This window comes from Hipposideros armiger, unplaced genomic scaffold (assembly GCF_001890085.2).
Source record: "Hipposideros armiger isolate ML-2016 unplaced genomic scaffold, ASM189008v1 scaffold_533, whole genome shotgun sequence".
NCBI lineage: Eukaryota > Metazoa > Chordata > Mammalia > Chiroptera > Hipposideridae > Hipposideros > Hipposideros armiger.
In genome coordinates this window covers 887,236-904,899 of record NW_017731883.1, presented here as the reverse complement: position 1 = coordinate 904,899, position 17,664 = coordinate 887,236, and the positions used below count along the sequence as shown (strand labels likewise).

General features: G+C 37.3%; 1 protein-coding gene across 6 annotated transcripts in view; it reads left to right on the top strand.

Annotated features, from left to right (window-relative positions):
- The first annotated feature begins 225 nt into the window (after positions 1-225).
- EPB41L5 (erythrocyte membrane protein band 4.1 like 5) overlaps positions 226-17,664 on the top strand; it is a 145,429-nt gene continuing 127,990 nt past the window's right edge. For 2 of the 6 annotated variants that reach the window (XM_019668716.1, XM_019668717.1), the window contains exons 1-2: positions 350-610; positions 8,177-8,363. In XM_019668716.1, coding sequence (XP_019524261.1) covers positions 8,184-8,363 — 180 coding nt within the window. In that variant the 5' untranslated portion in view covers positions 350-610; positions 8,177-8,183. Of the gene's footprint in view, positions 611-804; positions 892-8,176; positions 8,364-17,664 lie in introns of those variants that run through there. The other 4 variants (XM_019668712.1, XR_002126891.1, XM_019668714.1 and 1 more) reach the window with 4 other exon arrangements.

The window sequence follows — 17,664 nt, the reverse complement described above, 5'->3', positions numbered from 1 at the left end:
CATGATACTTAGTACCATGTCAAATGTATTTGTTTACAGACTTTCTCCCGACTAGAGTGATGATTCCTTTAACAGAAAGGGCGTAAATATTTGCTGAATGAATTATAATAATTACTAGAACGAAGGAATGAACAAATCGAGCAGCATCTGATACTGGGCTCCGACACCGCTAAACAGCCTAAGTAATAGGACTAATTTTGAAGCTAGCTGCGGGCCTGCACCCCCTCCGAGGGTGGAGGTCTGTTGTCAAGGCTGGGTTTCGGCAGCGCCCCTTTAAATGAGCTGCGGTCCGAGGGCCGCTAGCGCTGGTTCTAGCTCGGCAGAGCAGAGCAGGGCATGGCTCCTTTAAACGCCGTCTCACCTAGCCGGGCAATTTCCGGGGCGGTGTCATTGCCCCTTTAAGAGAAGCGCGCCCCGCCCCCGGGGCGGAGCTTAGAGGGAGCTTTAAGGGGCGGGCCGGAGGGCAGCCGGGGTCCTCCGGGGGATTAACGTGAGGTGGGTTCGCGCCTCAGGCCGCCATTTCTTGCCATCTCCGGAGGAGCCGCCCCCTCCTCACACGCGCTCGGGATCTCTCCCGTGTGGTCGTCCCTGCACCGTCGTCCCAGCGCAGGTAAGCGCGAGGCCCAGTAGCCCCGGCCGCCTTGTCCGCGCCCGGCTCGGTCCAAGCTCCGCTCCCCTCACAGCTCCGGTAACCCCTCCTCGCTCGCGGCGGGTGCTGCAGCCTCGCCCCGGTATTCTCTGGCCGCCCGGAGCTTCCCGGTCTGGTCGGCAAAATATTAAACTCACCGAGAGGGGAGGGGCGGCGACGGCCAATGGGGTCGAGCCGCTGAGTTTCGGGCGATACTGCGCGGGGCAGCCGGAGCGGAGCGCCTTGGGCGAAAGCTGGTCTAAGTACGGGCTTTCCCGCTGGCCGGCGGGAGCCTTGCGAGCAGCCGGGGTTGGGTGGGGTGGGGTGGGGGTGGTCGCCGGCGTGGTGGGTGGGGCGGTGGGCGCCATTCACCTGCGAGACGGAGTTTTAGCCATCCAGCTGATGCAGTGAATGGATATGGCAGGTCAAGGGAAAAAAAGCAAACCTTGAGTGTGTGTTATGGTATTATAACAAAAACTCGAGTTCACTTTTGGAGCTGATTTGCGTTTAAAACTTCAGCCACTTGGAAATTGTGAGAGGCAGAAGTGTTCCTAGGAATGACGACGTCTAGAGGACCCTCCCCGCCCCCACCCGTGGATTGGGCGTGTTAATGATGGGTTCTTCGGCGTGTAAACATGAATTGTATTTGTCACAATCTTTATGGTTACCAAGTCTCAAGAGTTTTGCTTCAGAGCAAGAGACTCAAGTCTTTTAAGCCGTTTGACATTTTAAATTAATATCAAAAGTACTTTTTTTTCAAGAATTAGGGAGAAAATTACCCATAACTATCTCTAACGTAACAGGTTGCTGAACCCTCCAAACATAGTGGATTATTTGTGCATATAAACTAGTTTGCAGGGTTTTCTTCTTTTTATAGGTAAACTTCATTAGAAAACGGTATGTTAAACAGTATAACTTATGATGAATTGTTCTATTACAAATAAATTCTCTTACAGTCTCAGAAAAATATTTTGGGATTACTGGGAAAAGATATTAATATCTTTATGACACTTGCTACATATTGGTATATTGCTTTATTAAAAAGCAATTTCTTACCAAATGACTACCAGTCATGTATGAGTGTACACATTTCATGACACACGTTTGAGTTTGAGATATATATTTTAAAAAAACCAAGGGCCGGCTGAGTGTTTCAGTTGGTTAAGAGCTCACTCAAGAGTGCGAGCTCTGAGCAACAGGGTTGCTGGCTCGATTCCCAGCCCTAGCTGAGCTGCTGAGCTGCCAACAGGTGGCAGGATGGCTCAGCTAAAACAAAAAAAAAACCCAAAAAACAAAACCCAGTTAATTTAAGTAGTAAACACAATTTGTATTTTTATGATTGTAAAGGAAACCCTTTTGTTCATTGCTGAAAATTTAGATTAAAAACTAGTGATTTTTAAAGAACCATAAGAACCTAACATCCAGAAAGTCCACTTTATCATTTTAGTGTCAGACAAGCTCTTTATTAAGCACCTAAAATGCAGATTGTTGTGCTAGGTCGGTCATAGTGATGAATGAGTCAGGTTAAGTCCCTGTCCTTGTGTCTTGGGAGGGAGGGAACTACCCAGTAATAAAGTAATTAAACAATTGGGTATTTAATTATTGTTTTTTTAAATTTGATAAAGAAAAGGCTAAGAGTTACTAAAAGGAGCACCTAATTTAGACTCAGGAGTTGAGAATGCTTTTCTCAGAAAAAGACATTTCAACCAGAAATCTGAAGTCAGCCATGTAAAGGAGGAAAGGGTGGGGGAGTGTGGGAGAGGTGAAGTGGAAAAAGAGCATTCCAGAAAAATGGAATAGTTAAGGGGAAAAAAAAGGCCTGCACTTAAAAAGACTTTTGGACCGAGCCGAAGGGGTACTTAGAGAAGAGTGAGCAGCTGGGAGTGGGCTGCCAAGAAGGGTCAGGCAGGTGGAGGAGCTGGATCAGGGAGCAAGGCTATTAAAAATTTTTAAACAGGGATCAGATCCGTGGTTGCTAAAAATCTGCTGCAGCAAGAAGAATGTAAGTGGGAGTGGGGTATGGGAAAAAAGTGGATATGGGAAAGCTTTTTATTTAACAGTAAATTTTAAAAACTCTTCTGACATGTTCATATATTCTTATTATGGAAGACTTAAGTATAATACTTCCACATGACCCTCTCCAGAGATAACCTCACTTAACAGTTTGCATGTCCTTCTAGTCCTTTGTGTAAGGTGTATGTATATGTATGTATCCCACCCCAGTGTTAGGTAAAATTATATTCATTTTTCTCTGATTTCAGTTTTCACTTATGAGTTTTGTTTTTCTGTGTCTAAGTCAGTTGTATTTTAAAAACAGCTGTGTTGTATGCCATTGTATGTACCATAATTTAACTACTTGCATGTTAATAGACATACTTAAAATTTTCTTAAGTTAATTATATCCTGAAAAATCCTTGTTTCTACAGCTTAAAGCATATGTGGGACTATTTCTTTAGAATATCCTACCAGAAATAGAATTGCTGAGTGAAAGGGTATGCATGTTAAAATTTTATTAGTGTGGTGAAATCCTCCTCCAAAGAGAACCGTGTATTGTTTTTCCTATATCCTTTTTAACACTGGCTACCTTTAGTCTTTTACATGACAAGACAGTATGATATTTTTTAAATTTGGATTTCCTTGGTTATTGTTGAAGTTGAACATCTTAGTGAATATTTTCATTGCATATCACCTTTTAGATCTTGTTTCATCAATATCTTGTCCATTTGTTTCTCTGTTGGGTTGTTTATCTTAATGATTTGTGATAGTTCTGTATTAAACTGCATATTAATCCTTCAAAAAAAATTTTGCCAAAAAAAATTTTTTTTTAAACTTTACTGGGGAACAGTATGTTTTTTCCAGGACCCATAAACTCCAAGTCAAGTCGTTGTTTTCAATCTAGTTGTGGAGGGCACAGCTCAGTGGCCCATTTGGGGATTGAACCGGCAACCTTGGTGTTAAGAGCCTGTGCTCTAACCACCTGAGCTAACTGGTCACCCTCTGAAAAATTTTTAAAAGCCCTTCACCCTAATATACTATTTGTTTCCATCTAGTATTCATTTCTTTCACTTTAAATCTTTAGTCTATGTGAAATTTATTTTCATGTAAGTTGCTTTCATATTTTTGTAAAAAGAACTTATTTGTGGGATTGGTTTTATAGTTCAAAATACATAGTTATTAAAATTCTAAGTCTGAAAGAAGCTTTGTTTTTCCTTCGCAGGTTAGTAAGTCAGTCTTTTCAAGGTGTAGGATAAGGGGAAGGTCAGAAAACTTGTTTTATAATTTATTTGTTTCCTAGGAACCACAAAGTTGTGCGTTTTGAACATTTTTTTCCCTTAAAAAAACTTTTATTATGGGAAAATTTGACATATACAGAAGTAGTCAGAAGAGTATAATAATTCCCCCGTGTACCATCATCCATCTTCAACAGTTATCTGGCCAATTTATTTCATCACTATTCCCACTTAGCTCCCTTGTATTATTTTGATGCAAATACTAGCTATCACGTCATTTCTTTTATAAATATCTCATTGTGTATTTTCAAAAGATAAGGACTCTTTTTTTAAAAACTTATCATTAATACCACTGTTTTATCTAGAATAAAAATGGCATTAATTTATTCCTTGGTTGTCATAAATAGCCCAGCCAGTGTTCAAATGTGTATGATTTATATCCTTGGGACATTCAAATGTCAACTGTGATGGCTTTGCTAGTTTGCATAATTACATAGGAATATGCGTATTTGTAAAATGAGGATATAATCCTCAATGTATATATCTATTGAATTATTTTTGATTTGATATTTTAATATTTCAGCTTTTATTTTTATTATGTTTACAAATGCATCTAGTTCAAAGCATCAACTGGTTATGCAAGACTTGTTATAAGTTATATAAATAATAACAAATGTGTGACTTGAAATTTTTTATTTTGAAATAATTTTAATCTTATGTAGAAGTTATAATAATAGTACAGTTTTCCCATTATATCTTTCACCTAGCTTCCCCCAATGATAACATCGGACAACTTAAAAAAAAAGTTTATTTGAATTAAGATCTAAAATAGGTGCACACACATATGTTTGATACATGTTTTTAGTCTCTTTTAATCTGTAGTTTCCTTTGCATCTATTGATTTCCTCCCTTGCTATTTGTTGAATAAGCTGAATTTTAAAGAAAATAAATTCATGTATGTTTTGTTTGTATTTGCATTCAACTTTTTAACTGTGACCTTTGATAATTTCTTTCTTGTCTCTAAAATGAGAGTTTTACATGAATGGTGCTATGATGTAGAGCAGGGGTGTCAAACTGGCGGCCCGTGGGCCGCATGCGGCCCTTGAGGTAATTTTTTGTGGCCCGCGATGCTCTGAAATAAAATGAAAATAAAAAAATTGTTATGAAGAAAATAGTGCTTAGGGGAGATCGAGGCAATACTGTACACACAATTCCCTGGTTAACCCTTTAACTACTGAAGACGAGTGTACACGTGGCCCAGTGCCTTTCCTGGGGGCCTGTGGGCATATATAAACGCGCTGACTCAGTTCCGGCGACGTTTGGAAGCAATATGCCTGCCACTCTGTGTCACGTAATGTAAACAGATCCCAATAGCGAAAAGGTTAAAAAGAGCACTCGGGTAAAAAAGAATAATTTTAGTTTTATAAATACATTAAATAAAATGTTTAAATAAAAGCAATTATATAGTGTTTTAATTATCCTATCCATATTCCTGAATCCTCACTTCAGAATATAAATTTAACAAAATTTGTAAATGTGATGTGGCCTGCGTGAATCTTGCCTGTTGCACTAAATGGCCCGTGTTTTAATTGAGTTTGATATCCCTGATGTGGAGAAAGATCAAGGTTTGGAGTCAGGAAATCAGAGTTTGAGCCCCTGTCTTCACTATTTACTAAATAATGAACTTGGCCAATTGTTTAATTTCTCTGACCCTTGTCATGAAAATAAGACAATACTTTGGGGAGTTTTTCTGAGGACCAAGTAAGATTCTTTAGTAAACATTTGTTGCATTTGATGATGAAATGTTCTGGGTAGGAATTATTATTTCCTTGAGGGGCTTACAATAAAGGAGACAGACATGTAAATGAATAATTAAAATCTGATTAGTGAAACAGTAAAATATTTTCAAGGTTTAGTGGAACTGTTTCTCAGGAGAGATACAGGTAGAGTTGAATTAAAAGGAATAAGGAGGGATTCTGTGACATAAGGGCTTTAGAAGTCTGGGATAACAAGTATGACTTTTCATAGGCAGCTGAAATGAGACTGGATAGCAAGGTGCAAAGGAACAGTGCCTGAAAATAAACTGGAGAGATAGAGACTGGGGGCCAGATGTTAACAATGTATGAGTGCTTTGTAAACTTAAAAAGCTGTTTACTATCTAAAATTTTAGTTATTTCCTTAAGATCTAAGCAGGTGAACACATAATGGCAAGTGTCATGGCTTAGCCATTTTACCTAATTATGTAGGAATGTCCATGCTTGTAATATGTGTACAATAATCTTTAATTTATTGACGTTTATTTTTTTGTGATAGTATTATTTATTTATTTTTAAAGATTACTTGGGGAAGGGGAACAGTATTGGGGAATTGGGGAAGAGGAACAGCTAATATCCTTCAATCTTAGTTGTGGAGAGCGCAGCTAGCTCACCTCCAAGTCTGGTCGCCATCCGGCCACCCGTCTGCAGCTCGCAGCCGCTCAGCTCAAGGTGCTGTGTTGAATCTTAGTTGCGGATGGGCATAGCTCATCATCCCATGCGGGAGTCGAACTGGCAACCTTGTTGTTAGGAGCACGTGCTCTCACCAGCTGAGCCATCCTGCCACCTGTTGGCAGCTCAGCAGCAGCTCAGCTCAGGCACAGCCCACTGGCCCATGTGGGAATTGAACCCACGATGCTGTGGCTCAGCGCTCACACTCTTAACCAACTGAGACACTCGGCCAGTCCCGTGTTAGTATTTATTTTAAATTAGCTTTTATTTTTATCAAGTTTGTAAATGTGTCTACTTGAAAGAATCCTCTACTGGGAAGGCTTCTTTTGAAAATCAGCACTATCCTGAATTTTGTTCCATCCTCAAAAGCAACCAACCAGTCACATTTTAAATAACATGCTCTTATTGCTACTTCTTGATTTTTAGGTTTAGGAATTATCTGTTTAATTCCTACTAGGCAAGATGAATTAGTTTCCACATTTACCTATATTATACTACTTCACTCGATTACAGTTACTTTATAGGTGTGGTTAAATCAATATTTAGTGTTTATAGTTTTATGACTAAACTATTAGCTGAGTCATGTAGTATACTGTGATTACTTTCCCTTTTCTGCACAACTTTTTTTTTTTAAGATTTTATTTGGGAATTGGGGGAGGGAACAGTGTTGGGGAATTGGGGAAGGGGAACAGACAAGTTGCTGTCCTTTGGTTCTTCAGTCTAGAAGACTGACATCGCTTCACTGGCCCATGTTGGTATTATCATTGTACTCTTCCTGTGTGAGGCAGATGGGTCGCTGGCCACTGGACGGCGTCTCACAGTGGCTCACGGCGGCTCATGGCAGCTCACACCCGCTGCCAGCCAGCCCCACTGCAGCCTACGCCATCGCCAGCGACTCACGGCAGCCCAGCTCCAGGTCGAGCTGTTGTTCACCATCTTCTCTGTAGAGGGTGCATCATCCCTGTTCTCCATGTGCGATCCGAACCGGGGCCCTGCTGCTCAGAGTTGGCGTCCCAAGCCAACTTCTAACAAATGCACCACTCAGCCGGTCCTCTGCACAACTTCTTGTTTTCACTGGAATTAATAATTTTTTTTGTTTATTTTTTGACTTAATTATATGTCCTTATTTTTCTCAAACTTTTAACTTTGTAAATTTAAACATTAGGATACCAAGGTAGTTTTAATGGTCTTTCCATTTTATGGGTGCCATATTTTTAAAATTACTAATACCCATTTTAATTATTTTTATTAACCTTAATGTTCTTAATAGAGATAAGGAAAGAAGTAACAATTATTTGATACTATAAATAATTGCTTATATTAAGTAGTATTTTTAAATCTGTAAGTAATAGAATATTTGATAAAAACTTACATTTGAATTTTAGTTGAAATAGGTGATTATTTTTGTATTTTTGTTATGAAAGCTCAGAAGAGAAATGGAACTATTTAGGATTGTTATTACCATAAAAGGATACCTTAATGTATGGATGGCATTGTCTCATGTTTCTAGGGATGTATGGCTGTTTTACATATAATTTTTTGATTCAAAAGACTTGATGAACTTCATAAATGTTTGCCCTCTCTTATCAGATCAGCTCCTTATAAAATAGTCCAGTAAGTTTAGAAATGCTGTAAGCAATAGCTCTATTTTATGTAACATCTTTAAAAACTTTGAAGTAGCCAGTTTTAATTATTTTTTTCAAATTTGCTTGACCAGGAGCTCTGTTAGATAATAGGTTTGCTAATATCCACAGGACTTTACTAAATAACACCATTTGTCTGACTGCAAATTGTGGGGAGTCTTCTGATATCTTTTTCTCACTGGTTTTTAGTGACAAAATGCTGAGCTTCTTCCGTAGAACACTGGGGCGTCGGTCAATGCGTAAACATGCTGAGAAGGAACGACTCCGAGAAGCTCAACGAGCTGCCACACACATTCCTGCCGCTGGAGATGCTAAGTCCATCATCACGTGTCGTGTGTCCCTTCTGGATGGTACTGATGTCAGTGTGGACCTGCCGGTATGTAGGTCTTGATGACAGGCAAATTCTATGTGAGATCACTTTCTTCATTGGTGCTTTCTATTGGATAACTTCCCAGGGGAATTAGGTAACATGGGTTAGTATGGATCAAACATTGTAACATACAGGTACATGAATCAGGTAACCTTAGGTACCTGGCATGATAGTATTTCTCTGGAATTAGTGACAGTGACCTAAACATTTAAATAACAGGGTGGTTAATGGTGCAAGTCGTTTGTGTGTGTGTTTATGTTTCTTCTTTACAATGGCAGTACATTGTGTACTGTAGTAGATTTCTCACCATACTTGTTGAGCAACTATTAAAGAAATGAGAATCTTTGGGAACCAGAACGATACTTAACATGTATACTGCAAGACTTTTACTTCTCTGTACTTTTCAGAACACTCCTCACTTTCCTCAAAACAAATACATCCTCCACAGTTTGGTGTGCTTGCAGAAATTGTAATGAAAAGAAGTGAGGAAAAGGGCAAAGGGCTTTCTTCATATCCTTCAGCTCTGACTGCCTATCTCTTTGCTCCCAAAGTCGTTCTCAGGGGAGGTTTTTCATATACTGTAATCTTTATTTCAAGACAGGATGTTGTAATTACATTTGAATTTTGGGTAGGTTTTTTTGCAGTTATGAATAATTCTAACTCACAGTGTGAAATAATCCAGTGTGTTTGAAAGGGCTCAATTTATTTCTTGCAGGCATTTTTTTTGAGGGAAGGAGAAGGTAGTCATATGGTTTTGCAGGAGTTGAGTTTCTTTCTGAGCTATTTACTAATGCCAGATCTCTTTCTCATGTCTTTGTTCTGCATTAAAAGATTTACATAACTAAGCTGTAAAATATGCGATTTGATGTAAGCGTCATTGGATGTTCAATAATGCTCTTCCCTCCCCACAAACTTTTTAGTACACACTCATTTACCCAAAATGCAGTTTTAAAAAAGTCTTTTTGTGCAAGGTGATAGCCTGGGTGCTGAAATAATGCATAGTTGAATAAGCTCTGCAAAGCTTTGAAGTCACAGAGTGAGAAATTAGGGAATTGGATAGTTTGTTTAAATGACTATTCTGATTAATTAAATAATTTAGAATGTACTAGGTATGTACCTTATACATTTTTAAAATAATGGAATATAAAGTTAAAGATGTAGGATTTCTTAAAGTGTTTTAAAATCATTGTTATGAGTATTATTTTTTTACATTAGATGGAACATTTTTAGAGTTGTCGATTCTGCAAGACTTTGAGGCATTTTGATTTTCTTTCTGTAAGGGCTTCTTGAGGGTTTGTTAGACATTCCAATATGTGATACTTTGTGAGGATAGTTTTCATTTCACTTCTTATTTGTTAAGTATCTTAAGAGTTTTGTGTACTATTCCATTAAAATGTCATTAGATGTGTGGTGAAAAGCTTGAGATTGCTGAGTAAGAGACTGGAAAGAAGTTTTGTATTACCTAATGTTTGAAGTATGAAGTCTCAGTGTTGTTGATGGAGAGGCTGATATCAGGAAAGAAGAATTTGTAGGAGCTTTTTAAAAAAGTGTAGTATGGAGGAGAAACAGTACTAGGTTTTAAAGTAGTGGAACAAATGGCTAGTGACTGGTATAGAATGGCTTCCTATGCTTGGTATGCTCAGTGGGGTGTATGTGATGCTTGATTAAGGTTAGAAATGCAAGCTGGCCTCTCTCATGCAGTCAGTTGTAGTGAAAAAGCCAAAAATTTTAGATTTGACTCTGTGGAACTAGAACAATTGCCTTTTCAGCTCTGCAGGTGAAATCCTAGAGTTAGTAAACTAACTCTAGATGTTTGCATGGATATAAAATGGTCATTGGCCCGCCAACTAAACTGCCTTACTAAAAAAAAAAAAAAAAAATAGGCCAGAGGAATACTAATTTCTGAGAAAAAAAGGCTTTCCCTTTTCCTGATTTAGCTTCTCAACCAGTCTAGTAGATTCTGAAAGAAGATTTAGAAATGATTTTGGAAATTGAAGGAAACACATACTCATTTCCCATTAAGACGGGTTTCTAGTGATTGTTGCAAGCCAGCAGGGAACTGTGATTTCCCAGGCAATATATAAGGGATTATTTGTGATTAAATAGAGTAATTTAAATCTATGGACTTCAAATTAAATGTACAAGTAGTAATGGTCATTTTCTTCATTCTGCTCTTCTTTCAGTTTTCTCCCTTCTCAAAATATTGGGGGAGGGACTTAAATACTTTCTGCTTCTTTTTCTTTTTTTAAAAGAATTAATGGTGAGAATGCCTTTCAGTGAAGGCTAAAGGCATCAGTTAGAAATTTCTATCTGATTTAAAACTTTCTCTTTGGAAATGCCACATTAACTTTGATTTATGAGTTTATTAGTATTTAGTAAATAGCCTGTCTTGTAAAATTCTGCATCTTCTAAGTTTTAAGTTAATAGGAGATATTTGATTAACCAATAGATAATTTTATATACTTATTTTGCTGATATAGATGCTAAAGTCTTTAAATTATACAAACCATGTATAGTTATATCTTTAAATAAAAGAAAAAAAATCTCATGTTCACAGATTGGAAGACTTAATATTGTTAAGAGAACAGTACACCCAAAACAAGGCAATACACGCAAAACTGATCTACAGATTCAACATAATCCCTAATAGAATACAAGCTGGTTTATTTGTAGAAATTGACAAGCTGATGGTAAAATTTATATGGAATTGCAGGGGACCCAGAGTAGCCAAAACAATATTGAAAAAGAACAAAGTAGTAGGAGTCATACTTGCCAGTTTTAAGACTTCCTGTAAAGCAATGGTAATCAAGACAGTGTGCTACTGGCACAGGGATAGACACACATAGATCAGTGGAACAGAATAGAGAACACAGAAATAAAGTCACACATCTGTCATCATTTGATATTTGACAGGGGCACCAGAACCATTCACTGGGGGAAAGAAATAATTTTTTCAACAAGTGGTGCTGGGAGAACTGGATAGCTACATGCAAAAGAATGAAGTTAGAATCTTACTTCACACCATATATAAAAATAACTCAATGGATCAAAGACTGAAAACATAAGAGCTAAAACTATAAAACTCCTAGAATATAGGAATAAATCTTCATGACCTTGGATTTGGCACCAGTTTCTTAGATATGTCACCAAAAACATGAACAACAAAAGGAAAAATAAATTGGATTTTTATCAAAATTAAAAACTTTTGCGCCTCAAAGGACACCATCAAGAAAGTGAAAAGACTTTCACAAAATGGGAGAAAGTATTTGCATAATTACATATCTGATAAGTACTTATACCTGGAATATATAAAGAACTGTTATAATACAATGATAAAAAGATAAATTACTCAGTTTAAAAATGGGTAAAAGATCTGAATGGCTATTTCCCCAAATAGGATATACAAATTACCAATAAGCACACAAGAAGATGCTTGACATCATTAGTCACCAGGAAATGCATTAAAAACCACAATGATACACTACTTCACATCAACTAGGAAGGCTAAAATAAAAATGTCAGATAATAGCAAGTGTTGGTGAAGATGTGGCGAAATCTGAACCCTCTTACATTTTTGGCAGAAATATAAAGTGATCTATCTGCTTTGGAAAACAGTCTAGCATTTCCTCAAGTTTCTGTTAATTGAGCATTATTAACATCAGGAGCCTGCAAATGCCTTGTATTCACTATTTGTTGGCCTCCAGTTAGCCTTTATTAAGGAGTCACATACCCGTGAGAAGTTTTTTATTCTAGGAGGCAGCTCCCCAGTTGGCAGAAGTCCATTATTTGTTTTCTTTGAACACAGCTGTCATGTTTCAAGAGGCTAACAAATGATGCTTTGGCAGAGTAAGAATAAGAATCTTTTTTTTAAGTTGTGCTTCCTTTTAATATTTGAAGCAAATAAAGAATGTTGAGGGAATAAGAAATTGATTCTAGAAATGTACCTTAGAATTAAAGTAATGGAAGCATGTTAACTTTGGTACTAGATAAGTGAATGCTGCAGATGATTTCTGTGGCTTTCTGCTATAATTTAGAAATAGTTTGTGTTCCTTTTAGGGTCATTGCCATTTACAAAGTTTTGCATAATTGCTATTTGCTGTTTAAGTTTGTTAACAATGCTTTGTGACTTAGCTATTACAAGTATGATTTAAAATCAAAAGTTTTCTTTGTCATTTCCAGTAATGATAGTCTGTCTCTTCCCTTCCTTTGTCCATATTTCTCTTTTTCATCGTGTTAATAGAACATATATGTTAAAATATTGAATTAGTTTGTCTTATTTGCCCATGTGGGTTTAAGATTTCAGTCTTTTGCTGATTTCTGTCACATTGTTTTTTTTAAAGATTTTTTTTTTTAATTAGGGAATTGGGGGATGGGAACAGTGCTGGGGAATTGGGGGAAGGGGAACAGACAAGTTGCTGTCGTTTTGTTCTTCAGTCTAGTTGTGGAGGACGTTGCTTCACTGGCCCAAGCTGGCACCATCATTGCGCTCTTCCCGGACGAGACAGATCAGTCGCCGGCTTCTGGTAGGCCGCTCACGGCCGCTGCTGGTTGCTCACACTAGCTGCTGGCTACACACGGTAGCCCATGGCAACCCACTGCAGCAGGGGCTGCAGCCTACGCCGTCGCCCGGCAACTCATGGCAGCCCAGCTCCAGGTCGAGCTGTTGTTCAGCATTTTAGCTGTAGAGGGCAGTGTCACTGGCCCTCAAATGTGGGATCCGAACCGGGGCTCTCTGGCGTCCCAAGCCAGCTCTTAACCAACGCGCCCCTCGGCCGGCCCTTTGTCACATTGTTGATCATTTTTTCTCTTGGTCACTTTACTTTAGCCGCTGAACTTACTGTTCTTGGAATAAGCCAGCTGCTGGCTTCCTCCCCCAAGATTAACCCCTGAAGGAAAAATCATAAAATCTAAGAAATAAAAAGAACAATTAGAAAGCTCCAGGGAAAGAGTGTTGGTACGGAGTGGGTGTGTGTATGTATGTATGCATGTGGGTGTATGTACGTGTGCGCATGCTCCCAATGGAGGCAGTGGCAACAGAGGCAGGTTAGGAAGGTTGTGGAAGTATAACTGGGGCGGGTGAGTGGGGACAACCATTTGAATTCAGGCCTTGATCCTAACCCCTCCCCCCATTGTTGTCTTGATAATTAGTATCTGCCCCTGACTTAGTGATGTGATAGCAGTGACTCAGACAGGTGCAGGTATCCTCAAAAATAAATGATAGTGCTCCCTAAAGTTCCCTACCTCTAAAATTAGTCACTGCTAAAATTCCCTTAACTAAATTCCCTATCCCTTTCACTAAACTCTTAGGGAGTGGTAAATTATAATAAAAGGAATGTATCCTTCCCAGTGTTACTTTGCTTTTCCTTTGGGAATGGATGGCTGACCTGAGGAGTTGTTTGTTGGAAATGATGAACTGGTTTTTTTGGTTCATGAGGTTCTCCTCCCTAGGACTCCTCTGTACCCCCATTGATTTCTCAGAGCTAAATGGACCTGATACAGATTTAGGTTGAGCTCTTTCTCTTGTTACCTGTGATCCACAGAAAGTAACTCATTACCAGTGAATATGGCCAATATAAGGAGACAAATGAGCACAAGCATTCCAAATGTCAAATAACAAAAGACCTCAAACTGTATTAGAGATAGCACTAGATGCAAAGGCAGATGAAAAAAACAAATGAAAGTCTAATAAAATTTCTAAAATATAAGGAAAATACTAGCAACATGAAACAAGAATGAAAACTTACTTAAAAGGACCAAATGGAAAACTTAGATATGAAAAGAATAATAAAGAACACAGTCAATGGGATAAAATGAATATGAATTAAGATAAACGACAAATTAGGGAGTTGGAAGGTCATATATAGGAACTTTTCCTGTAGGAATAAAGAAATTACAAAATAGGAAGCATAAGAGAAAAATTATTGGAAGAGTAGAAGTTCCTTTCCCCCTAAGATAAGGAATAAGGCAAGGATGCCTGCTTTCACCACTTTTGTTCAGCATATGTTAGAAGTTCTAGCCAGAGCAATTAGAAGAAGAAATAATAGGCATCCAAATTCTAAAGGAAGTAAGATTATATGTGTTTGAGATGACATCATCTTATAAATAGAAAATTCTAAAGATTACACACACACACACACACACACACACACACACACACAAACTATTAGAGCTAATAAATGAATCTAGGAACATTGCAGGATACAATATCAAACAACAAAAATCAGTTGTACTTCTAGACACTAGCAATAAACAGTTCAAAACTGAAATTAAGAAAATCCATTTACAATAGTATCAAGGAGAATAAAAAGGAATACTGGTTTTTTTGGAATAAATTTAAAGGCAGCAAAACACTTGTATAGCTGTAACTTGTTTTATGGTGCTTCACTTTATTGCGCTTCATAGATATTGTTCTTTTTTTAAGAAATGTAAAACCATGCACCGGCAAAAAGAGTACGACTCACTGAAGGCTCATATGATGGCTAGCATTTTTTAGCAATAAAGTGTTTTTTAATTAAGGTACATACATTGTTTTTTTAGACATGCTATTGCACACTTAATAGACTACATTATAGTGTAAATATAACTTTTATATGCACTGGAGAACCAAAAAATTCATGTAATTCGCTTTATTGTGATATTTGCTTTATTGTGGAGGTCTGGAACCATATCTGAGGTATGCCTATATACCAAAAACTACAAAACATTGCTGAGAGAAATGACAGTATATCTAATAAGTAAATGGGAAGTTATCCCATATTCATGGATTGGAAGACTTAATATTGTTAAGAAGACAGTACCACCCAAAGTCATCTATAGATTCAATGTAATTCCTATCACATTCCAAGGACATTTTTTATAGACATAGGAAAGTCCATCATAAAATTCATATGGAATTTCATGGGACTCCAAATAGTCAAAACAGCCTTGAAAAAGAAGAAAAAAGTTGGGCTCACTTCATTTCAAAATTTACTACAAAGCTATAGTAATCAAAATAGTGTGGTTTTGGCATACAGATAGACATATAGACAATGGAACAGCAGAGAGTCTAGAAATAAACTCTCAGATATATGGTCAAATGATTTTCCACAAAGGTGCTAACACCATTCAGTGGGGGAAAGTAGGAGAGAGGTTATCAGGGGTTAAGGAGAGGGGTGTGAGGAGTGATTGTTTAATGGGTACAGAGTTTCTGATTAGGATGATGATTGAAAAAGTGATGGATAGTGGTAATGGTTGCACAACATTGTGAATATATTTAATGAGACTGAATTGTATATTTTAAAATGGTAATTTTATGTTAAAAAAAAAGGAGAAATGGGGCTGAAGCTTATGTGGGGTCAATGTACTAGAAGTTCCCACGTGGTTGGAGAACCTAAGCATTAAAAGTAATTTTGTGAACAAGTTAGAAGAGGAAGTTTTGATAGGAAGTTGGGATATCTGATTATTGATCCAAGAGGTGACATTTCAGATACAATCTGGGTGTGATGTTTAGCCCTTAGGGTATTTGAGTTTGGGAGACAGCAAAATTCAAATTCTAACCTTGTCATTTTTTTAGCTGTGTAATTTTGTCACATTACTAAAGCTTTCTGAACTTTTGTCTATATCATGCATTTGTTAAATGGACAAATAAGCCACAATCATCAAGGTTATTAAGTGACTCTATGTTTTTTTAAAAAAGAAACTAGAAGTGCCAGTACTTAGGTAGGAAACTTTAAATGACAAAAATAGAAGAGAAAATACTTGAGGAAATACTAGAGATTGATTACCCAGAATTAAAGAGAGATTAAAAAGGCCCAGTAGAATACCAAATAGAGTTAAGAAACAACCCACACCTACACACATTATAGTGAAATTCAAGACTATCAGAGATAGAGAAAAGTCTAAAGCTTACCAAGAGAATAAATAATATTATTAAGGAACAAGATTCAAATTGACATCACACTTTTCAACAGCAATATGGAACTGTAAGATGATAGAGTAATATATTTTGAGTATTGAGATTATTGAAAGAAAATAACTTTGAATCTTGAATTTTATATCCAATAAATTGTCATTCAAGTAGAAGAGCATGATTAAAATATTCTCAAACATAGAAGACCGTTGAAGATCAGCTATACAAAGTCCCACATAGGGAACATTTCTTTTTTTTTAGGCACCTTTTTTTTTTTAATTTTAATTTTATTTTATTGGGGAACAGTGTGTTTTTCCAGGACCTATCAGCTCCAAGTCAGGTAGTTGTTTCAGTCTATTGGGTCGTCGGGAAAGTCATGACGCATTTTTGCATTGTAAAACAGAAAAATACGTCATGACTTTCCCGACGACCCAATAGTTGTGGAAGGTGCAGCTCAGTGGCCCATGTGGGACTTGAACCAGCAGCCTTGGTATTATGACCACTGCGCTCTAATCAACGTAGCTAACCAGCTGCCCCTGGGGAACATTTCTTGAGGAAGAACTCAAATTTTGAGTAGAGAAACAAATCTAGCAGATGCTATTAGATATGTGTAATGTGCACATGTAAGACGTGTAAAGAATGATCAAAGACCAAGGATTGTTGTCTTTAAAAGAATTTGCCATGACCAAAGAAAAGAAATAAAGGAAGTTTATCCATAAGACAGGATGGGATAGAAGGGAGATTGGGGACATGAAGGCACGGTGAAGTTCTCGTCTTGATAAAGAGATAACATTTTCATTTATAAAAAAGAAAGGACATAAAAAGAAATGCAGAAACAGCAAAGGACAAGTTGAAATAATAAAAAGTCAGTTAAAACGCAGAGGTTAATGATCAATAAAAAAAAATCCAACTGTGTTTACTTATTTACAGGAAATATCCTAAATCATAATTTAAAATTATGTAGGAGGAGGGACATGGATTGGATGTATATGTAAATATTTGAAAATTAAGGATCCTAACAAAGCTTTTGCTTAAGTTTTTATTGATAGTTACCATATTAGAAATTAAAACTGAAAATTTAAAAATATTTATTGGTTGATTTAAAAATAACGATAATATACCCTCTTGTATATTAACCTAAATAACATTTTAATGAGAAATAACTATTGTACTAAACAGCAAAAGAATTAGTGAGAAGAGTAGCACTGTTTTATATACCTGGGTGAATCTCTTAAAATGTCTGATTTAATAAAACATACTTAGAGTCTGTTATCCGCTTCTGCATTCACTCTGTTGCCATATGTTGGTTATTTTTTTTTTAAAGATTTTTATTGGGGAATTGGGGGAAGAGGAACAGACAAGTTGCTGTTGTTTTGTTCTTCAGTCTAGTTGTGGAGGACGTTGCTTCACTGGCCCAAG